Here is a 23,400-nt window from a genome sequence, read left to right as displayed (position 1 = left end):
TACCATTAAACGTGTGCTTATAAGAGAAATGTCTGCAGAGGAAAGTCGTTCATACTGTGTTGTTAGGTCGGAAAAGCCGGCTATAAAACAGGAGTATCATTTCACAGCCCTCGGATTCTACAGAGTGAAGCCTGATGACACCAAGGGGTGGCAAGAGTGTGCAGCAAAGTAACCCTCATGTCCTGCGAGCGGGGAGGTCACCCGGTGCAGCGGATTGAAAGCACAATTTGGCGATCTCTTCGTAGGCACACGGGCTGGTGGATAAGATAGCGGCAGGCGACTGGTTAGGAGTGACAGAGAATTGAATGGACCCCCATGTCCATCCGCCAGGGGCTGGGGAAGTAAAAAGTGATACAATTCTAGGCTGCAAAGCTGCATAGCAGTGAAAAGAAAATGACCTAGTCACAAGATCTGTATGTGTAATTTAATTTGGATAGTTCTGGAAACCATAAGGTGCAGGCGGAAGACTACGTACATCTTACTACCATATATTTTAATTCTGAAGGCACAGAAAGAGTGTATATTATTTATGGACACGTATATATGTGCTGTCAGCACGGAGTCAGATGCGAGGCTCGAACTCAGAAACCGTGGGATTATGACCTGAGCGGAAATCAAGACCCAGACGCTTAACCGCCTGAGCCACCGAGGCGCCCTAATATTTTACTTCTTTACAAAATCCAGAACTGGGGCGCCTGGGTGGCTCAGTCGGTTAAGCGTCCGACTTCAGCTCAGGTCACGATCTCGCAGTCCGTGAGTTCGAGCCCCGCGTCAGGCTCTGGACTGATGGCTCAGAGCCTGGAGCCTGCTTCCAATTCTGTGTCTCCCTCTCTCTCTGCCCCTCCCCCGTTCATGCTCTGTCTCTCTCTGTCTCAAAAATAAACAAACGTTAAAAAAAAATATTTTTTTTTAAATAAAATAAAAAATCCGAAACAAACACGCAAAATGCTGGCATGTGCCCACTCCGAGTGATGGATAGATGGGGTTGTATTATATTACCCTGTGCACGTTTCTGATTTCTTTTTTCAAAAGACAAATCCAAAATAAGTAAAATACAATGAAACACAATTTAAAGAAGATTCCAGTGTGTGTGTGTGTGTGTGTGTGTGTGTGCGTGTGTCTGTGCTAGAAAACCCACCCCCCAAATACACGCATCTCTATGGAGAGGGAAATGGTAAGTGGGAAATACTCCAAAACGTGAGCTATGGTTTTTGCCTCTAGCTGATGACAGCACAAGCTGTTTATTTTTTTCCTTTTGCTAACATGTATTTTCTGACTTTTCTATAAAGGACGTGCTGTGCTTGTCTAGTAAAAACAAACAAAATATATAGGGGCCTGTTGGTTCTCTGGGTCACAGGCTTTTCTGGACCTCCGCGGGGTCCCAGGTTCAAAAATAGATCTGCCCTCTGACCTGGCAGGCTCATTCTTCACATCCTGGAGCGAATGCCAGACGCGGGCTCAGAGGCAGCCTGAGAAAAGACGGGCAGGGTGGTGGCCCCGGCTGAGCAGCGCGGCCACAAGGAGGCCTGTCCTCTACCCTGGGCCCGTCAGCCTCTGGGGCGGCCGGACCAGGACACTCCCCTTGTTCAGAGGGGAAACTGAGGGCCCGGGTGGTTGCCCCCGGGAGGGACAAGCGTTGCTAACCGCAGATGTAGCTGTATGTGACCCCATCTTGCCAGGACCACGCTAGGTGACTTTGGACAAATCCTGAAACATGTCTGGGCCAATTTCTGTGGCCGCCTCAATGGAAATAATCCATAAGTATATATAAAGTTTATTTATTTTGAGACAGAGAGAGAGAATGGACGGGAGAGGGACAGAGAGAGAGAGAGAGAGAGAGAATCCCAAGCAGGCTCCTCACTGTCAGAGCAGAGCCCGATGCTGGGCTCGAACTCACAAACCCCGAAATCAAGTCGGCCGCTCAACCGACTGAGCCATCAGAGGGTCTAAAGGACATTTTCATGCCAAGAGATGCTGGATCTTTCCAACGATAGCAAGGATGATAACAGCTACCAACGCTTGGGCACTGACGTGCCAATTACTTAAATGGTGTTTTCTCATCCTACCCCTGCAGCTGCTGTCGAATGGAGTCGAGTCAAGCCGTCCCCACTGAACCCGCCCAAAATTGTACATACCTGAGGGGCGCCTGGGTGACTCGGCCGGTTAAGCATCTGACTCTTGACTTGGGCTCAAGGTCATGATCTCGCGGTTTTTGGGATTGAGCTCCGCGTCAGGCTCTGCGACGACAGTACAGACAGAGCCCGCTTGGGATTCTCTCTCTCTCTCCCTCTCTCTCTCTCTGCCCCTCCCCTGCTCTCACACACACACACTCTCTCTCTCAAAATTAAGTCACTGTAAAAAAATGTACATATGTGACTAAAATCGCACTGCCATTGTTTAAAACCGCGAAGTGTTAGCCGCGTGGTTAGAAACTGCTGGTAACTGGAACACAGCCTCGGCCCCGCCCCCAAACCACCCCACCTTGCTAAGGAGGGACTTTTCAAAGATGGGGAAACAGAGTCTCTCAAACAAAAGTGGAATCAAGATCCAGTGCCAGGAGTGAGGGGCTCGTAACTGATAGGCCTGGGTCACAGGAGTGACCTCAAAACCCAGCCTCAGGTCCCTTCCGATTCATCAGTTGTGTTGTGGTTCTGGGTCCGGGGTGGCAGAAAGCGGAGGCAGGAAGCAGTTGACAGACAGACCATTGTCTTGAGTGGAAAGCCTCACGGAGACACCGCGATTCTTGCTGCACGAGATTCGCCCCTCGGCCCCTGGGATCGCTGACAGGCCGCCCCCGAGGTAGCCAGCAGCCCCCGAGCCCCCTGCCAGGACTTGCCGCACTGCCATAGTGGCCCCCACCAGGCGCCCAGGTGATGTCCTCGGGGCTGTGCACAGCACAGTGCGAGAGGCTTCGGGGGCGCCCCCAGGCTGCCCCGCTTGCCACCCTCGGTTATCACCCTGGGCGTTGACATGCAGGGAGCAGAAAAGGAAGGGGGCTGGGAAAGAGCTGGGTTGTGGGGATGAGGCCCAGAGTGGGAGACTCAGGCTGGTGGCTTCATCTTCTTTGGATCCGAGCCCTCGGGGAGCCCCAATTCGGCACGTGATTCTCCAGGAATGATCTCGTTCCCCCTGTCTTTGTTCCCAGGAGCGGGAAAATCAGTGCTTCCAGGAAAAGAGATTCCAGGGCTCGACTTGGGGCAAGTTGCCTCCTCCTCTGGGTGTGTTCTCTCACAAACTAAATGGGAGGTAAGGACGCATGGCGTCCCAGTTATGCGAAGGCTCCACTGGCCCCCCCCCCGGGAGGGGGGGGCCAGTGGAGGCAGAGGAAACCAGTTCACTGGGTGAGTGGCCAGCACCCGCCTCCTTCTAGTCCCTCTATCCCAGAGTCCCTTGAGAAGCACCCTACCCCTCCCTCAATCCCTTTCGGTCCCATGAGGTTGACCCCACCCAAGGGCACCAGGGCTGGGCACATGGCCCAGCCTGACCAACCAGAGCATCTCAACCCTCTGGCTACAGTATTTGGTTCAGGAATGTCTGTGTGACCCAAGCCAGAACTTTCCCAAGAGCTATCAGGAAAGGGGCATTCTGCCTCAGGGCAGAGGGATTGCTAAGTTGAGAGACTGGAACTGTTGCCACCAATGACGGGGGTAAAGGTGGTGGGAACTGTCAGAGGATTAAGCCAACAGGAAAACAAGGGCCTAGAGCGGAGGAAGAAGAAAAAAGGAGGATTCCTAATAACATCTGAGCGTCTGGATCCAGCTATGCCTGAAGCTAGAAACCCCTGCGCTTTTCAGTTACGTCGGCCAACAAGTTCTCTTTTTGCCTAAGCCATTGGACCAAAAGCCAAATTCTCCAGGTGGGTTGAAGGATTTTCTCCATGCTCTGGCTCCATGATGACGACAGGCTAGCAGAGGGAAAATAAACTGGGGAGAGGGGGTGGTTGTTGCACATATTTGGAGACAAGACGCAAATAGACATACCCGAGACAGAAACTTCCTGTTGCCCCTGCCCTGGAAAGGGTGACTTCCTTAGCCTCCACTTTGGGACTCCAGCTCCAGCCCCCACCCTAGAGTGGTGACTATTCATTCAACAAACGCTCGTGAGAACCCACTATGAACCTGACCCTAGGCCAGGCAACAGACACAGAAATGGAAAGGTGGTCAGTGACCTGGAAGGGTGCGGCCCTTCCAAGCGTGGCGAAGCCAGCCCTGCTCCCGGGTTTCCGTCCCGGGTGCCTGGCGAAGGTTGGGCGGTTACCAGTGACCGAAGAGTCCAGAAGTCCGTTTGGGGCACTGTGCGGGGGGGATCGAAAATGGGGAGTTCTGTTTGAGGCCTTGAGGTCCAAGTCCAGAAGGCGGACGGCTCTGGGTCTGGCGCTCACAGGTGAGGTGGGGGCCACGGGTCCGCGCGCAGAGCGCCCAGGATACCAAAGGCCCCTCCGGCTGCAAAGTTCCGTGCTGCCCTCAGCAGCAGCACTTGCCAACGGACCCCGGATGATGTCTTTCCGGTTCCCTTTCTGGGTCCTGCCACCAGCTCCCTCCTGCAGCCACCCTGGCACCAGCTGCTTCTCCCGGGGATGTCTGGCTCCCATTTTCCTGAGGGCTGGAGGTTCCTTTTGTAAACCCTCGGCCTCCAGGCTAGATTTGTGTCCAACCTCCCTCAGACGCCGGCCTTGGGGACCTGTGTTGAAAGATCCTCAGCAGCCTGGCAGCGTGTAAGCTTTCCCTGGAGCTCACCTCTGCGAGATCTCCGGGAGACGTGGGTAGGGTCTGTTGCACGCTCTCACCGTGAGGAGGAATCTGCAGCCCAAAGTGGTCAGCCACCTGCCCCCATGTCCGTGTCAGCCGGGCTTGCTGTGTCAGCACAGCCACGCGGAGGCTCCCCAGCGTCCCAGCCTCCTGCTCCACGTCGGCCGGACCGGGAGAACCCGGCCCGAGCACTGCCTTCGTTCATTCACTCACCCTGTTCCTTCATTCGGCAGATATTTCCTAAGAACATACTGTGTAACAAACACTGGGGGCGAACAGAGAGAGATGAGTGGTTAGTGACGCAAGTAATTAACCTCTTAGCACCTTGAGAAGGGCTAAGACAAAGGGTGGGACTGTGAAAGGGGGTTCAGGGACCGGGGTGGGGAGCGTGTGGCAGTCCCCTTGGCTGCAGCTCTTCTTGGGACAGTGACCTCCGTCGAAGAGTGTGGTCTATGTTCCCTGCCTTGAACTGGACAGACACTGACCGATAGAATACGCCAGAAGCTCCGCTCAATGACTTACCCAAGCCTAGGTCTTGTAGTGCAATGTGACTTCCACCTGGCCCTCTGGGGACAAGCGCCTTTGTAGCCCTGAGTGGCCGTGTCATGCTTTGGGTCATGAGAGACCCAAGCAGACGGCCCAGCTGAGCTGGTCCTGAATTCCTGACCCACAGAAACCCTGAGAGGTAATAAATGTTTGGGGTGTTTTTTTTTTTGACGTTTATTTATTATTGAGAGACAGAGAGACACAGAGCATGAGCAGGGGAGGGGGAGAGAGAGGGGGAGACACAGACTCTGAAGCAGGCTCCAGGCTCCGAGCTGTCAGCACAGAGCCCGACGCGGGGCTCGAACTCACAAACTGCGAGATCATGACTTGAGCCGAAAAGTCAGTCGCTTAACCGACTGAGCCACCCAGGCAGCCCCCCCCCCCATGGTTATTTTTGTTTTAAGCCACTGAGTGTTGGTGTAATTGGTTGAGGGCACAGTAACTGGAACACCGCTGAAAGGTGGGGGTGAAGGTGGGTGGACCGAAGCGCTCTGGACAGAGACAGCAGCATGTGCAAAGGCCCCGAGGTGAGAAGGAAGCACTGAAATGAAGGTGCAGAGGCTGCCAGGGCCATCTCCCAAGCTTTCCAGACTCGGGGGTGGTATGACCCCATTTACAGCCGAGACAACTGAGGCAGAGGTGGGCAAGCAGGGTCTGGAGCACGCAGGAAGTTCAGCGAATGCTGGTGGCTGATAACCAGCTGCCTTTCCTTTTCCTGCCAAAGCCCCACACACCTGGTTTAATGTCCTCAGTCCCCCGGATGCGCTCCTGGTTCCCCCTGCCCCCAAGCAGCCTGCCCCATTCAAAACTCCCTAGGATTTGGGAAAACAAAGGGGAAAAAACAATAGCAAACGGCTGGGGTGGGGGTGGGGGGTCCACTCTGGGAAAAGCAGCAGAGAAAGGCGGAAGGCGGTGCCCTGGAGAGAGATGCAACCGCTGCTGGGTACCTCTTGCCCCCCTCACCCTGCCACCCCCGCCACGTCCCCACAAAACAAGTCCTGTCCTGCTCTCATGGGCGGTACATGCTAGTGGGTCGGGGGAGGGGAAGTACACAGTAACTATGACGCTGATAACAGCAAAAGTATTTATTTAGCACTCACCCTCCACCATCCCTGCTCAAACTCACTTAATTTTCACACTCTGTGAAGTGGGTGGTGTTATTTTCCTCGGTTCGCCAAGAGGAAACAGAAGCACAGAGAGGTTAAGCGACTGGCCTGAAGTCACACAGCTGGTCTAGCCAGGATTTAAACCAGGAAACAGGTAAACAAGCGAATCAGAAGGTCCTCAGTTTCCAGAATGAGGACTCACATACATTCATGGTGCAAGAGATGGGGTCTACCCCGCTGGGGCAGGATGTGGACGCATCATCAGCCGGCCACCCAGGAGCTGGGGCGGGGGAGTCAGCCACCTCTGACCCCAGAGCTAGGAGAGACACTTCTTCACCAGAAGGTATTCTCCAAGCAATCCATTTCCCCCCCTCCAGCCAGAGGCAGTCCTAGAACAGTGTGCCCCGGGACAGGACAACCCCTTATTGCTGTCACATCTGCTGAGCAGGGCCACCCCAGGGCACAACATCCCCCAGGCCCCACGGGAGAAGGGAGGAAGGGAGCCAGCGCCCTGCTGGGAGCGCCGACTTCCCTGGCCTCGCAAGGATTTTCTCTTTCTCTAGAAACAGATTGGACTCTCTGCCTCCTTCCAAGCCTCACCCCTCTGCCCCCTTCCTTTTGCTCTCTCCGGGGGTCACTTTGCTCATGTTCCAAGCACTAACATGGAATCGGAGTGTGTGTGTGTGGGGGGGGGGGGGGAAGGTAGAGGGGGAGAGGGAAGGGGAAGGGGAACTGAAACTTGAGATCCCAGCCTTGGGGGGGTGGGGGGAGGTTGGAGAGAGACAGAGAGACAGAGACAGGAAGAGAGGGTTCACCCGGGTTTGGTTTTCCGAAGCAGGCAGCTTTGGGGGTTTGGTGTTTGTGTCTGTGCGTGTGTGCGTGTGTGTGTGTGTGTGTGTGTGTGTGTGTTGTTTTCTTTCTCACAGGGAGGTCAGGCCTCCCCTGGATAGTAGATAACTCAGAGGCGAGGCCAAGCGGGGAGAGCAGGCCTGGTGCACGGGCAGCCTCGGGCAGGAGTGAGGAGGAAGGAAGGGAAAGGGTTAGGGGGTGTCTGCGGGGGCGGGGAGCAGAGGCGGGGGGGGGGGGGGGTGGGGGGAGGAAGCCGCAAGTATAAATAGCTGCCCTGGACAGAGCTCGGCCAAAACAGGGGTTTGCAGCTGCGGAGGCTCGGTGGGCAGGCATCCCGGGCCCGGAGCCGGGCGGAGCGCCGGGGTGGGGGGGCCCTGACCCGACACCCCTCACCATCGCCGCATCTCCGGATGCTCTCCCGGCCAGCCATGCTGCTGGGCGGCCTCCTCCTCGCCGCGGCCGCCGTGACTGTGGCCCAGCGGAGGGGGCAGGAGGCGGCCGGGCGCCGCCGGGCGCACCGCGTCCAGCACGGCCAGTGCAGCTATACCTTCGTGCTGCCCGAGCCTGAGCCCTGCCCACCCGAACCCGAGGCCTTCGGGGGCTCCAACAGCCTCCAGAGGGACTCGCCCGCGGCCGCTGCACTGAACCTAGGGGACTGGCCGGCCCAGCGAGTGCGACAGCTGGAGAAGGTGCTGGAGAACAACACGCAGTGGCTGCAGAAGGTAAGGGCGGGGCCTACCCAGGGGGCGGTGGGCGGCCCCGGGGGGGGGGGGGGGGGAGGGCGCGTCCTCCCCGGAGGCCTTCCCCGGCACAAAGGCCAGGCCCAGGCAGCCCTTGTCTCTGAAGTGTACAGATTGGGGTAGTGAGGAACAGAGAGGGGCAGGGATGGCCCTGGTGCCGCACAGCAAGGCTAGGCAGGGTCAGAGCCGGAAACCTGGCTCCCTCACAGCCATTCAGCCATTCATTCGCTCATCCAATAGAAACCCACGGAGCTCCGATCACAGGCCTGGCCCATCCTGGGTGCGAGGCATGTAACAGTAAACAGAACAATACGTCCCCTGCTGGACTGGTGGGGGAAAGAGGCCAGAAAGAGATGTGCAATAAAAATCTGCTATGTGAGACGGTGAAGGAAAATGAAGGAGGGAAGACGGCAAGCAGTGGTGGGGTGGCTCTTTGAGGTCAGGTAATTCGAGAGGACTTCTCGGAGGAGGTGGCGTTTGAACCCAGAAAGCAAAGTAAGGTAACGGAGCGGCCCATGCAGGTACCTGCGGGGAGGGCGTTTGCTACAAAGGGAGCAGCAAAGGCTGTGAGGTGGGAACGCTGTCAGGGTGCCTGGGGAACCGGGGGGACCAGTGCTGCTGGAGCAGAGGAGGACGGGAGAAAGGGGTGCACCGGGAGGTCTGAGAGGGGAGGGGAGGCAGGTCGTGTCGGGCCTTGGGAGCCACGGGGGAGACTCTGGCCCTCTCTTGCTGTGAGCATCAGAGCCAAGTGCATGGCTTTGAGCAGGGGAGACACCCCTGATTTGCTTTGAACAAAATACACTGTAGGGGGCAGAGGGCAGGGTGCTTGCGGAGGAGAAGGCTGCTTAGCCACTGGGCAAGAGATAAGAGGGGCCTGGAGCCGGACCGGGCCCGGAAGATGAGGATTTATTCTGACGGAGGAACATCGGTCCTGCTGATGAATTGGGTACTGGGTGGCAGAGCGTGAGGAGCTGCGGACACCCCTCGCTGTTTTGGCCCAAGGTCAGGGCCACTCTAGGGCCTTCTGCCTTCGTGCTTTCGGTCGACCACTCAGCACCCGCCGTGTGCCAAGCCTTCAACAAGGCACCGAGTACAGAGACGAATGAGGCAGGTTTGGCCCTGCACAGGCATGGGGGCGGGAAAGGCGTCCCGTGGGTTCCAAGATGAGGTTGGCAGGAGCCTCTAAGTGGCGGCAAGGAAGGGAGAGAATGAGCCCCGGGCCGCAGGTGCAGAAGACGGTCTGAGCAGTGGCACGGGGTGGAGGGAGGTAGACTGCTTCCTAGAGCCTTCAAACGGATTCAACAGTACACGGTGCCTCTCCAAGCATCAGTGCCTTCTTACTCCTTGGTGTCTAAATTGCTCAAAGCATGTGCCCAAGCAGCAAACAATGTCCACTCCCCCTGATACGTGCATATTTACTTAATATTTTTGCGCACGTACCCATAGTAATATACGTCCAGGGCATAAAACAAAATGAAATGGAACCTTCCATTTGCAAAAAGATGATGTACGAAATCACGTTCGTTGAAGTTCTGATAGTTTCCCCTGCTTTCCGAAGGATTGCCTTGAGCACACCCTGGGTTTATCCATCCCCAAGGTGGAGAGACTACCCTACACGTATCCAACCAAACTGCTTTGCGCATACTCACATATACACTCGTGTGCACCCACACTTAACCTCCTGTCTTATTCTTGCCCTAACCATCTAGCTCCTCAGCCCCCAACTCACCATCGTCTCCTTGTCCCTTGCCCACTTGCCCTCCCTCTCGCCTGCCCTGTCGGCTTGCCACGTCTCACCCCTAGATCCCTCCTGAGGGAGTTCTTGGCCTCACGCACTGGAGCCAACCCAGTGGGGGCTCCGTGCTGCTCTGAAATCTGTGTGTTTCTGGTTCCATGAGGCCCATTTCAAACCTCACCTCCTCCTCAAGCCTCCGTTTTTATTGTCCCCCACCCTCCCACCAGACCAATGACCCCCTGCTTCAATGAGAAATGAGGACAAAGGGAGAGCCACTCTTCAGCTGCCTGCCCCACACATGCAGATTCACCCGTACGTCCACCAGTCCCCAGAGCCTTTCTCCAGCTCAGAGGGTAGGGGGTTCCTCTATGGGCCAAGGTCACTCTTCCTTTCTAGGATGTAGATCCCATCCCCCTGCAGCCCCTGAACCTCCCCAAGCCAGCTGTCCCCTTCTGTACTCCCCCTCTGCTGATTCTTCCCCCTTCAGTGTTTAGTCCCATATAAGTATCTTCCATGGTTAAAAGAGAGAGAGAGAGAGAGAGAGAGAGAGAAGAGTAGAGCAAACAAGCCTCTTATCCAACCTACACTATCTGATTTCTGGCCTGGGTCTCAGAAGTCCACACACTCTGCCTCCACTTCCTCACATCCCACTTACTCCTTCCCCCAAAAGTCGCCTCCCACATCCAGTGGCCATGGCTCGGTCTTCATCATACTTGATCTCCTGACAAATTCAATGTTGCTGACCAGCACCATCCTTCCAGAAACTGTCTCCATCGGCAAGCCCTCATCCACCAAGCATGCCTGCTCTGACCTACCTCCCTACCCCTTCCCCTACCTTGCCCCACTCTGGGCCACCTCCATCTCCTACCTGGGCGGTCATCATGGCAGCCGCCCTGAGCTCCCTGTTTCCACCCTGGCCCCCACAGTTCATTCATCCAGCAGACAGAGGGGTCCTAAGTTAGATCCTGTCCCTCCTCTGCTTAAAACCATCCTGGGACTCCCATCTCTTTGGAATAAAAAGAAAATCCTTAGTCCCTGGAACGCTCCTCTCCCAGCTGCCCACATGGCTCACCCAACCTCCCTCAGGTCTCTCCTTAAATGTCACCTCTTTAGAGAGGCCCTCCCTGTCCACCCCATTTAAAATAACCCTCTGTCACTCTGTATCCCCTCAACCTGGCTTTGGTGTTCTCTCTTAGCACTTATCACTACCCATTCTTAGAGCATTCCTGTTGGTCTGTGCCCTCCAGGAGGGCAAGGATCACATCTGCTTTGTTCACTACTGAGTTCCCAGAGCCCAGAACAGTGCCTGGCAGAGGGTAGGTGTTCCAAACGGCTGCGGAATGAATGAACATATGGGTGCGTGACCGTCCCTGAGTCCCTCCGGTCGCTCGGGCCCTCCCCCACCCTGAAATGCCAGTGTCTCCCAGGACTCTGTCCCTGCTCCTCCTTTCCACTCACACTTCATGGCACTGCCCCCAGGGCTCCTGCAGCACCCTTTCCCACCTGCCCCATGCTGATGCCAAACCGGCAGCTGATGGGTTCCTGAGCCCCAAATCCGTGACCCAGACCCTGCAGATGTCTCCCTTCCGAGAGCCCATGGTGCCTCAACCCTGAAGTTGCCTGACACTCAGCTCTTCCCTCCCTGCCCACCTGTCTCTGTTTAAGGCCTCCTGTGGCCCCGGGGTATCCTTCATGCCCTCCGGCCCCTAGGCAGAAGGACCCGTCCATCCTGTGGCCTCCGATTCTCTCCTCGTGGTATATCCTCCTGTCTCCCCAGCTGCCTCCCTACCTAGTGCGACCTCATCCCCTCCCTCTGGCTTCTCTACCCCAAGCCTCACCCTCCCATCCACCTTTGACTCCCCCGGGTGCCTGGCGCTCAGGCATCACTGGCTGAGCCAAAGGAAGCATTTAAACCGGTGACTTTCAGATCAGAAGGGCACCCAGCCCACCTCTTCCACCTGTGGCACAACGCCCTCTCCAGACGTCCATGGGGCGCCTTGGGGCAAAGAGCGCTGTTGCAGGAGGCAGGCTGACCTGAGTTCACATCCCGGTCTGGCATTTACTTGGCTGTGGATGAGCAAGCCTCAGTTTCCCTATCTGCAAAATGGGAACGTGTCGGGGGATGGCTGGGACGACCACGGCGACCGCTCCCACGCCGCTCTCAGCCTGCTGCCCGACTAGAGCACGTGGTTCGTGAGGACACGGGGTAGCTTACCTGCGCCGGGATGCAGTGGACCGATGGGCTTTTATTTAACTCAGCCGTATCGCCAGTGTGAGCCCCGCACTGCTGGGTGAGGGCAGCGCACTTGGGGACGAGTCAGTCCAATGGTCCCCGTCCGATAGCCTTGGGGCTGGGAACGTCACTTGTCCATGCTGGTGGGCCCCAGGGGGCCCCCAGTCTTGCCTGGTCTCTGCTGGGGTCCAAGCAGGTATCTGCTCTGCCCTCCCCTGGGTAAGGGCTCCTTGGGTTGAATGCCCCCTTCGTGCCCCTTGGGCTGGGCGTATCTCAGAGTCTTTGAAACTCAAAGGCCTCTTCTTGGCTTCTGCGGTAACATCCCAGCAGTGGGGAAAAAAAAAAAAAACGAGTCTCAAAATATTCTGATCTAGAAGCATCACTAATTACCACTACCGCCATTAGGGATTCCCGGGGATGAGCAGAGATGACCGGCTTCCCCAGACAGAGCTCTCGGCCAGATTCCCATCATCGGGGTGGCCGCAGAGGAGACCCTCTTTGCTGCAAGCGGCCAGCGGCCAGCCCCTGCTCAGCCCATGCCCCTGACTCCTGCCCCTGTCCCCCCAGTGCACGGGTGAGGACACAGGCCAGGGAGGGGAAGGGATCTGCCAGCGTCACCCAGCCGTGACAGCCAGCCCAGGCCCTCCAAGCTCCAGGTCCTTTCTCCTGACTCTGGAGGGTGTCAAGGAAGTGAGGGAGGCAAGGATTCCCGAATCCCAGACACCCAGTTGTCTTCTCCCAGCATGGAGCTGGCCAGCTGGCCCGTGTCCTCCTAAACTCAGAGCGCAGGGGGTGGCGGGGTGGGGGGTGTTTGCGGGAAGGTCTGCTCCCTCTCCCCCTTCCTCGCTTCTCCACCCCCCCTTACCCCACCCCTCTCCCTCTTTCTACTCTTCTCCCCTTCCTCCACCTCTCTCCCCTCCCCTCCTCCCCCCTCCCCCTGGAAAGCCTCTGCACTAATGACTCACGTCTGGAGTCTGCTATCTGTGGGCCGCTCCTGGCTCTGACCCACCCCCTCATCTGGGTGGAAAGCTGCAGCCAGGACTCTCGAGGGGGCGGGCGGACAGGCGGACAGAGCCAGCGGGGCGGGGGGGGGGGGCAGGCTCCCCAGCAGGCCGTGCAGCCCAGTGGTGAGTCGTGTGGCCTGTGTGAGCCGGTGTGTGTGATGCGCTCAGGGCCTCGTCTGTGTGATGAGAGAGTTTGACGTGGGCTTCAGAGCGGCAGAACCAGGCAAGCGTCTGCCCCCAGCAGGTGCCCAGCGAAGGGTCACTCTGGGCTGCTCTCACCCCGTGAGCGGTGGCCCCGGTCCCCGCCAGGAGGTGCCCTACTCTGCCGTCTCCCACGCAGGACCCACTCTACAGATGAGGAGAGTAGGAAACCCCGGGGCCACAGGCAAGGACGCAAGCTCCCCGACCCACCCCCGGCACCTGAGGTCAGCCCAGCTTCAAACCCCAGAAACGTGGGGCCCTCCACTCTCCCTCCTGTACCAGTGACAGTCGGCTGTCTCTGCGCATCTCCCCACGTGTCTCTGCCTCCCCCTTTCTATCTCTGTGTCTCTCTGCCACTGTGACTCTCTCTCCTGTCTGGCGGCATGTCCCTGAGGTCTCTCCCTGTCTGTCCCCTACCCCCCCGCCCCGCCCCGGCCCCGGGCCGGCTAGCCCTCCCATATCTACCTCCCTGGTTGTCCACACACTCTGCCCACCCCAGACAACTCAGGACACACAAGCCAGATGCCCAGGGCCTACCCCCCAGCCGGGGTGCTCAGCCGGGGCCCCTTTCTCTTCCCTTTCTGCACCCAAAGCCAAGCCAGCAGGGGTGAGGGGCCGGATAGGATCCTCTCAACCTGGCCCTGCCCCCAGCCTCTGCTGCTGCTTCAGGCCCCTGACGCCAGACCTCAGAACAACTCAAGCCCTCAGCCCAGCGGTTGGATGCGGGTCAACAGCGCATCCAGCGGAGCGCAGCGTGGGGTCCTGGCCCAGCCCGGGACCCTCCCAAACTGGCCCGGGACTCCCAGCTGCCCCAGCCCCCCCCCCCCCCCAGGCTGCCCGTAAATTCTTGGCATTTTCAGCCTTCGGCTATCCAAACAAGAAATGAATCTCAGTTGCCGAACAGAATGTCTTGGGGTTTGATTTCCTAACCTCACCGCTGGCTGCTTTCTAAGCAGTTTGGGGCTGAGGGGGTGGGGTGGGGAGAAGAGCATATGCTTCTTAGAGAAATGGGGTTATTTTCCCATGAAAGGAGCCTAGAAATGGCCGGCACAGATGCCCTTGACCTAGGGATGACCCAGGGAGCCCCAGGGCCAGCAGCCCCGCAAGCAGCATCCCCCAGAGGGACGGGTTTATTTTTTCAAGCACCTCGGCCAGGCCAGCCCATGGGGGCAGAGCCCTGAGTTTCTGGCTTTTTCTTCCTAGGCCCCACAGCTCAGCTGGGCTGGGATGTACCTAGACCCTCTCCTCCTTGCCTCCTAGGGCAGGAAATGTGAGGAAACAGACCCCAGGCCTGCCCCCTAAGTCTGCACCTCCACCCAGACTCTGGCCTCGGAGCGTTTGCTTAACCTCAGAGTCAGCTCTGAAATTTCTGGAATGGACCCAGAGTCGGGGGTGGGGGTGGGGGGGTCACGTCCCAGCGGTGCCACTGACCAGCTGGGGAAGCCACCTGCGTCAACTGGTTCCTCTGTAAAGCGGAACTCAAAACACTCGCTGCCTCCTAGAGAGCGTGTAGGATAAAAGACAGATAGGTCTCATGGCCAGAAAGGGGGAGGTGAGGTTTACTCTCAGACTGGCTGCTGCCAGAACCCACGCTCTCAGCCCTGAGGCCAGTCTCCTGGCGAATAAGCAAGACGTGTCCCTTGTGGCCTGGTCCCTGGAGACCCAGCCGGGCCCTGCAGAACAGACAGAGCGCTGGCCAGTGAAAGGGAAACTCACGGAGGCTAGATTTTTCCCTTCCCCCCACGGGGCCTTTAGCCAATGAGCCTTCTTGAAGGCTCTTCCGCCAGCATGGGCAGCTCTTGAAAAGTTGAGGGGACCCAGAACCCCCACTTGAGTGTCCTCATCATTATGTCCCCCCCCCCTCCCCCCCGCCCTTGGCCAGGGCCTGGGGTGAATCCCACAGAGGCACAGCACGGGCCGTGGAGCCCACCCGACTCAACTCGACTCCCAACGTCTCCGCTGCTCGTGGGCTGTGTGGCCTCAACCGCTGGGCCGCTCCGTGCCTCGGTTTTCTTATCTGAGACGCGAGGAAAGTGATAGACGCCGCTTTGCAGGTTAGGGTGATTGGACGAGTTAGTGCGCGCAGGGTGGGGCACAGCGTCCGGCTGAGTGTCAGGGAGGGATGGCATACTTGGGACGCGTGGCCCAGCAAGGGAATCCGCCGCGGTGGCAGCCCGGGAATTCGACAGCGGCTTCTCCACACCTTGCCTCGTGTGAGCTCAGCAAAGTCCCTTTGCCTCCTGCCCCGGCCTCAGTGTCCTCATCTGCAAAATAGGGACCATGGAAACAACGACCTCGGATGAGGACAAACTAGGGCAAAACGTATGCAGTGATGTGGTGGGCGAGGGGGTGCCCACAGACCCTGCAGGAGGCTCCCCTCCCTTCCCCTCTCCTCCCCTACAGAGGAGCAGAGCTTCTGAAGCTTAAGCCGGCAGAGCCTCGTGACCCTTCATTCCCGTCCCCAGTCCATCACTCTTGGGTCTTTCCCGACGTTTGGTGCAAACGCTGGGAATTGGGGAAGCGCGTGAAGACACGGAGGGGGGAGAAAAATCAGCGGTCTTTTTAGCTCCCTGGTCATCTCCCAGTTAACTTCCTTGCAATTCGTTCTATGCATTTTTTTTTTTTAATTTTGCCTTCCTTTCTTTAGTTTATTTACCTGTTTTCAGAGAGAGAGTGAGAAAGTACAGGCACAAGCGGGAGCGGGAGCAGGGGGAGGGGCAGACAGAGAGAGGGAGGGAGAGAGAGAATCCCAAGCAGGCTCCGCACTGTCAGTGCGGCGTCCGATGCGGGGCTCGAACCCACGAACCTCGAGATGGTGACCTGAGCGGAATCCAAGAGTCGGACGCGTAACTGACCGAGCCACCCAGGCGCCCCCCCGCCCCCGTTCTGTGCGTTTTAAAATTTTACTGAAATGGTTTGGGAGTATGAAGAGATAGAAACAAATCTAATAAAATGCCTTGTTCCCACAACCCAGCTGAAGAGACCGCTTAGCTCCTGCCCCTCTCCTGTTTCCTTCCCCCAGGGGAGAGACAGCTACCGTGAGTTCGGTGTTGGTAACCTTTTACCCCGTGTCTATCCCTCCCCAACCAATGCATAATATTGGTTTCCTATATAAACGGTGTCGTGCCATTTTCATTTTTCTGCGGTTTGCTTCTGTTCACCCAGTCTAATAGCTGTGAGGTTTGTAGCTCTGCAAAGCGAGGGAGGTGGCTTCGAACCCAGGCAGGGGCTGGGTCCAGACCTCATGCTTAACCACCACACGGACTGCCTCTCTGTGCCCCTTCCCGATTGTACAGACGGGTACCCTGACCCTGGGCGCGGGGAGTGACTCAACTACATTCACCCCAGAGCCCGTGGTAGAGGTCGGGTCAGAGCTCGGGCTTCCTGAATCCCAGCTGAAGGCAATCTGTGTCTCCTCCCCTGTAGCAACAGGATGCACCGTGTGTCACGAACCTCGTGGAAAATTAACGCATCCTTACGGTTATTAAGTTCTGGGGTTGCATGCAGGCAGCTACGAGCAGGCACTGCACACACACACACACACACACACACACAGGTGAGAACATTCATGTCTCCATTTACCCCATCACCCCTCCCACCGACGTCTATTGAGAACTTGCGGTGTTAGGCACCGTGCGGGGCTGAGAATTCAGCAGTGAGCGAGAGAGACTCAATCCCTCCTCTCCAGGAGCAGCGGGAGAGACACCAACCTGGCGATTTCTCACGTGTCATGATCAACCATGATACACACTGTGAGGAAGTCCCCACCTGTTCTAGGGATAGATAACGGGGGCGGGGGGGAGGGGCACGGAGGCTTGACCGTGATGGAGGAAAGGCACCAGGAGGAAGGACGGAGCTGAGCTCTGAAAGGTAGACTGGTCCTTCTCAGGCAAAGAAGGGAAAGGAAAAGCATTCCAGGCATAGGGAACGGCAAGTGGGAAGGCCCCGAGGGAGAACGAACGAGGTGATTTGGAGGAAGTGAGAAGCGTTCCTTGTGGCCGAAGCCTGGAGAGCCAGGAGAGTGTGGCCAGGCTGAGACTGGAGTGCTCATCAGGGGCCATACCAGACGTCTCTGGGCCTGACCCTGCTCTCAGGAATCTTAGGTGCTGGGAACCATCGTAGCCACGGGGGAGAATAGGGGCTTATCACATAGGCCCCGTTGCAGACACACCTTCCAAGATCAAGGCTGAGACGCAGACGACTACAAAGGGATAGCGGGGCCTTGGGAGGCCGAAGGCGCTGGTAGCCGGTTCACAGCCGAGAAGCACCCCAAGTTCAGACAGAAAATGCAGGCCTAGCTCCCCCCACTCTATTCCCCATACCCCTCGTCTTCCTGTGGCTTCTTTGCCTTGGACAGACACCCACCACCCGAGAGCAACACACACACACACACACACACACGCTCAGAGGTGTGGCTCTGAGGGTAAGACAGCCACAAACGTTCCACAGATAACGGTGCACTTACTATGTGCCGGGCACTGCGCTAGGCCCCGGGGCTACGCCAGTGAACAAGACGGAAGAATCCCAGCCCCAGGCCCCTGGCCCCTGTGCCAAGAGGAACCAATGCGCCCCGTTTTCCATCGAGGCCCCCGAGGCCCAGAGAAGCCCCGTCACTGGCACAGAAAGGGAGTGGCGAAGCTGTGACCGAACCAGTGCCTGACTCGGCGCGCGAGGCCCCCGCTAGACTCGGGGCTGCCGCTGAGGTTGGGAGAAGCCCGGCCTGTGCCAGGAATCGTGGGCCGAGCTGAGAGCCGAACGGCACACCCCTCCACAACAGCCCGCTGGTCCCTGACACGCTCCACCCCTGGCTCCCTGCCCACTCGCTCGGCTCTCTCTGAGCCCTGACCCAGAAGGAGAGCAACAGCGGGGCAAAGAGCCAGGAAGGCTGGGCCTGGCAGCTCAGAGCCGCGGGGTCAGGGCCTGGGTGGGCCCGGAGGGGGTGGGAAGGGGGCTGGGACCAGGCAGAGGAGGAAGGGCCAACCCTTGGCCATCGGGCTCGAGGCCACAGAGTCAGCCCCGTTGGAGAGGTGGGGAAACTGAGGCGTGGGGATGGTGTGGCAGGGATGCGGTGTGTCTGGGGGAGGGGGGCGGGACCTAACCCCCACAAAAGTCTTATCTGCTGTGGCATAACAAATGACCCCAGAACATTTAGCAGCTTCTAATAGCCACAAACAATTCTGTCTCAGTTTCTGAGAGTCCAGAATTCAGGAGCAGCTTAGCAAGGTAGCTCCGACTCGGGTTTTCTCATGTGGTTGTTCTCGGATATCAGCCGGGGCTGTGGTCGTCTGTAGGCTCCACCCGGGGCTGAAGGATCAGCCTCTCGGCGACCCGCTCCCGGGGCTGGTAAGCAGGTGCTGGCTGGCGGCGGGGGTGACGGGCTCCGTTTCTCTCCCGATGGGCCCCTCTGCAAGGCTGCTCGAGGGTCCTCAGGACGTGGTGGCCAGTTCCTGTCAAGCAAGAGGGCCAAGAGGGGACAAAGCAGGAGCCGAAACGTAATGACGTGGCCATGAAAGTCACACTCCAACATTTCTACGATGTGCCACACTCACGGTGGCCGATCTCAGCCCAGCGAGGGACAGACTATGGGGACAGACTATGCATGACATGCATACCAGGAGACGGGATCCGTGGGGCCATCTTGGAGTCTGGCTGCCTCAAGGCGCCCACTGAGGGTGAAGGGTGTGGTCTTGGGAGCCCGAAGGCCCGAGTTCCAAGCCGGTCGTGCTCACCAGCTGTGTGACGTGGGCAACAGGCTCAGCTTCTCTGTGCTTCTTTCCCTCATCTGTAAATGGGCTACATTTGTAAGGCCCTCAGGGCCATGCCCCTTCGGAGGCGCTGAGCTTGGCCCACCCCTCGAGCAGGAGCGAAGCCCGCTCTCTCCCCGGGGCCGGGCTACATCTGAGCAAGTCTGTTGAGTGGATGAAGGAATGCTGAGACCCTGTCGTGGTCATTTCTAGCACGTTTCTCCTGAAGACACCCCAGTTTCAACAAATCTTTCCTGAGTACCTCTCCCGCGCCTGGGGCCGCTGGCTCGAGGCCTGGAGGACGTGGCTGAGAACTTGGCGGCCCAGAGCTACCTTGCTAAGCTGCTCCTGAATGGCGGCCCTGCGTTCCTGCATTTCTCCTGGGGAGAAAACGGAGGCTTCAGATGGGTGAAGAAGGGCTGTGGGAAAAACAAAACCAAACCAAACAAAACCCCAGCAGTCACAGTGGGAGGAGTAGGGCAGGGGGCTTGGTGTCTACCCTCCGCGGGGTGGCCAGGGAACGCTTCCCGGGGGAGGTGACGTTCGTGGGGAGATCCAAAAGTCAGAAAGAGGCCGATGAGGTGGTCCTGAGATCAGGGGTGTGGGTGTGTGGGGGGGAGGATTCGGGTTGGCAATGCTCTGGCTCCCGTGGCCCCTGCTGCAGCCCCCAGGGCCCCTCCTCCCAAACCAGTGTGGAAACCGCAGACACATCACGAGGGTACACACCCCTGAACTAGGCAGTTCTGCGTCAAGGGGTTTATCCCTGACGCAGCCTTGCGGGAGAGCTAAGTGACACGTGGGCGAGCATATTCCCAGCAGCCCTGGTGTGATGGCCGTAGCTGGAAATGAGCTCAGCTATTGGGGACCCGCTGGGCAAAGAGTGACGGCCACAGACAGAATCCCATGTGGCTATTAAAGGAGCGAGGCCGGTCTGTCGGGCTGAATGTGGAGTGACCTCCAAGGTTGACGCTGCGTGAGAAGCAGCAAGGTGCGGAATGGGGCGCTCACCTTGTGTTAGCCAAAGAAGGGCTGGGGGGAGAAGGGGGGGCGGTGTGAGCACACTCACCGCTGGCACACGCGTCGTGTCCCTGGAAGTAAACCCAGCACATCCTTCAGTGGCCCGTGGGGACAGGGACCGGGGCAGGTCTGGGTTAGCGCTCCACAGCCTCTGATTCCTTGGACTTCCGAACCATGTGCTCACGTCACCCGTTCCCAAAAAATTTTAAAGTACAAAAATTTACATCTAAATGGAAACACGCGCGCAAAGCTGTCCGAGTCCTGTTCTTCCAGATTTTCACGGGGCCGGCCACACTGGGCCACCAGCTCCTGTGTGCAGCCTCCTACAAATGGCTTTCCAGATCGGGGCCTCAGTTTCCCCTTGTGGGAAACAGGGCTGGCTGTGTGGTCCCTGCTGGTCTTTTGAGCTCCCATATCCCTCCCGCCCAGGCTTGGGTCCCTGTGGGGGGGAGGGGGGCTGCTTCCCCCTTCATCATCAGGCCAGGCTCTGATTTCCCCCGCCCTGCACCCTGGAGCCTGGTTTCAGCCTGGCTGGCTTTGCCCTAATTCCCACCCCACCTCCAGTGCGGCGCAGTTTGGACCCTGCTCTATGGGGCAGTTTTGCCCATTTCCAAAGACTTTGTTTCTTCTCTCCTGGAAAGGAATTTACCAAAAAGCCTGGGCTCTAAGTGACAGCAGAGTCTGGAGCAGAAGGTGCTATGACCAGGCTTAGGTGTGCTGGGTTCTCTCTGGCTGCTGTGTGGGGCACGGACTGGGGCTGAGGAGCATGTGCAGAAGCTAAAGGCACAGCCTGGGTGGGGGGTGGCGGGGAGGCGGGGGGCGGCTGGGAAGCCCACAAGAGATGATGGGGGCTGGGGAGGCTTCGAGGGGTGGAAGTGACGGGGCTGGGGGAGGGAAAGTGGTCGGATTCTGCACATGGCCCCAGAGTAGAGACCACAGATTGGATGTGGGGGAGGGGTGAAGGGGGAGGGAAGAAGGTTTCCAAGGGGTCGGGCCTGAGCCATTAGAAGGATGGTGTTAGCTCAGAGATGAAATCATTTACCCGAAGCCACGGAGCTCGGAGCTGGGGAGCAGAGACCAGAAACCGTACTCCCCGCTGCCTCATTGAGGTTTCATGGGGGTTGTTTTGGGGGGAATCCTTGGCCTTTCTGTACCTCGACACCACCCCAGCTCACGGAAACCCCCGGTTCTCCTTCGGTCTGATTCAGGCACAAGCCTGGGCAGGGGACCCAGAAACGCAGGCAACAGGCAGAAGCCAACATCTGGGCTCACCCGGTCTCTGGGCTCACTGGCTGGAAGGCTAAAACCCCGTCCCGCGTGGGGTGAGGGGGACACGGTTTCCACCTGCTTAGCTCCCGCCCTGACCCTCCTGTGCCCACTGGACCTGACCTTCTGGTCTCCAAAATCAGCAGACCTGGGTAGGAATCTAGGATCTGCCAGCTTGATGGGGGACCTCAGGGAAGCCACTCTGTGTCTGAGCCTTCATTTGCTTATCCATAAAATGGGATCAATGGCAGAGCCTCATGCAGGGGATGAGGGGCTATTTCTTTTTTTCTTTTTTTGTTTTTTAAGTTTTATGTATTTATTTAGTGGGGGGGAGGAACAGAGAGAGAAGAAGAGAGAGAATCCCAAACAGGCTCTGCACCATCAGTGCAGAACCCGGTGCAGGGCTCGAACTCACGAACCACGAGATCGTGACCCGAGCCGAAACCAAGAGTCGGATGCTTAACCGACTGAGCCGCCCGGGCGCCCCGCTAAGAGGCTATCTCTAAGGCGCCCAAGCACACCTGGCCATCATGGGGTGCCATAAGGAGTTACCAGGACAACCGCCATCCCCCAAGGGCCCGCAACGTCTGCCCCCACTCTCACTCCTGGCAAAGTCCCACCAGCAAAGGACAGAGGGACCAGAGGCCAGGACAAACGTTCTACGCCAGGACAGAGCCTCGGCTTTCCAAGGCGTGCCAGCCCCGGCCTGCGCTGCAGGCGGAGTTGTGTGGCAGAACTTACAGCCGTCCCAGCAGCAACAACAATAACAATTGCCAAAGTTACTGTGCACCCGGCATGCGCCAGGCGCGGCCTCACTGAACAGCCGCGGTCCCGTTGAACCCCGCGACAACCTCAAGGAGCAAACGCCTTGAGCTGCAGATACCAAATTTTTTTCCAACAGGTTGGCAATACAGTCGTGTATTGTTGTGGCATTCATGCATTAAGTAGCAAAATCTAATGGTGGGTCTAGTCCCTACTACTGTGCCCATCTTACAGCTGGGGAAACGGAGACTCTGAGAGACCACACCTCCAGGAGGCCTCACAGCTGGGTATAAAACAGAGGCCCTCTCCAGGCCCGCAGAAAACAGGTACCGTTAAAGCCAGATGAACTTTCCAGAACCTCTTCAGGGGTGATGCAGGGGACACCTGCTCCGTGCCAGGCGTCCCCCTCTGGATCTTTATCCAAGTGTCCTTTGCACTAATCCCCAAAAGAGTGGGTTCATGTGCCCTGGGGCCCCCCTGGGGCCCCGTCTGACAGCTAAGGAAATCGAGGCTTGGAGCAAAGAGGCCGGACTCGGTTCCTGCAGCCGGTTAGTGGAGACGTTGGGATTTAAACCCAGAGCCTCGAGTTCTCGTGCTAGAAGCCTTGCCAGCCCCTGGAGGGATTCCTGCCAAGTCTCTTTCTCCTCCGGTGTTCGTTCTTCCCACCCGGGGGGCCAGGCCCGGACCCTCTTGATGAGGTCCCACTTGCAGTGATCCAGAGCTAGACGCTGTGAAGAGATGCCCTTGACTCCCAGAGGGTCCCACAAATGTGGTGGGGACCCCAGCCACCCTCTCCAGTGTGGCTCCAGCCAACGGGGGTCATGACCGTGGGCTCTGCCCTGCTGGTCTCCCCGCCTCCCCCAGCATCCTTGACCGGACACGCTCCAAGCACCTCCACCTCCGCCCCTTTTCACCTCAACCCCACAGAGTGGCCCCGTCACCCCCACCTGTAGATGGGGGAAACGGAGGCACAAAGGCTGCAGGCGACAAGCCCATTCGGCAGCTTGGGCTGGACTTCATTTTTTGTGAGCACGTTTCTTTCCTCACCTGTTGCTCCGTTTCCCAGCGGCTGCAGCATAGAACCATCTGGTGCCGTGTATCTCAAAGCTGATTCTTCCAGGAGGGGAGGTGTTCGAATCCGTCCGTTGGTTCAACGAAACGAATATCCGTGGGGCACCTGAGAATCGCCAGACACCCTTCCAGCCTCCAGAAGAAAAGGCAGGCGAGGCCCCCGCCCTCTTGGAGCGGATGGTCCACCGGGGAGGGGGGGCACCAGGGAGGAGGGATTTTCAGAGGCCTGCACCCTCCGTCTCTCCGGCATCCATCAAAGCTCTGGAGCCTCTCTCAGAAAAAAGATTATTTCAAACACGGAATTAAATGCACGGATTTGCAAAGGAGGCTAACGCCTTGAGCACAGACCCGGACATGGGGCTCGAACTCACGGACCGC

General features: G+C 58.0%; 1 protein-coding gene across 1 annotated transcript in view; it reads left to right on the top strand.

Moving 5' to 3' along the window:
- Nucleotides 1–7,205: 7,205 nt before the first annotated feature.
- The window catches only part of ANGPT4 (angiopoietin 4), a 40,486-nt gene continuing 24,291 nt past the window's right edge, over nt 7,206–23,400 (top strand). The window contains exon 1 of the mRNA XM_043602695.1: nt 7,206–7,971. Within this exon, the coding sequence (XP_043458630.1) occupies nt 7,660–7,971 (312 nt within the window). The 5' untranslated portion in view covers nt 7,206–7,659. The remainder of the gene's footprint in view (nt 7,972–23,400) is intronic.

Source organism: Prionailurus bengalensis, chromosome A3, assembly GCF_016509475.1.
Source record: "Prionailurus bengalensis isolate Pbe53 chromosome A3, Fcat_Pben_1.1_paternal_pri, whole genome shotgun sequence".
Lineage (NCBI taxonomy): Eukaryota > Metazoa > Chordata > Mammalia > Carnivora > Felidae > Prionailurus > Prionailurus bengalensis.
Note: the sequence above shows the minus strand (reverse complement) of the source record. Positions and strands in the feature narration are given on the sequence as shown.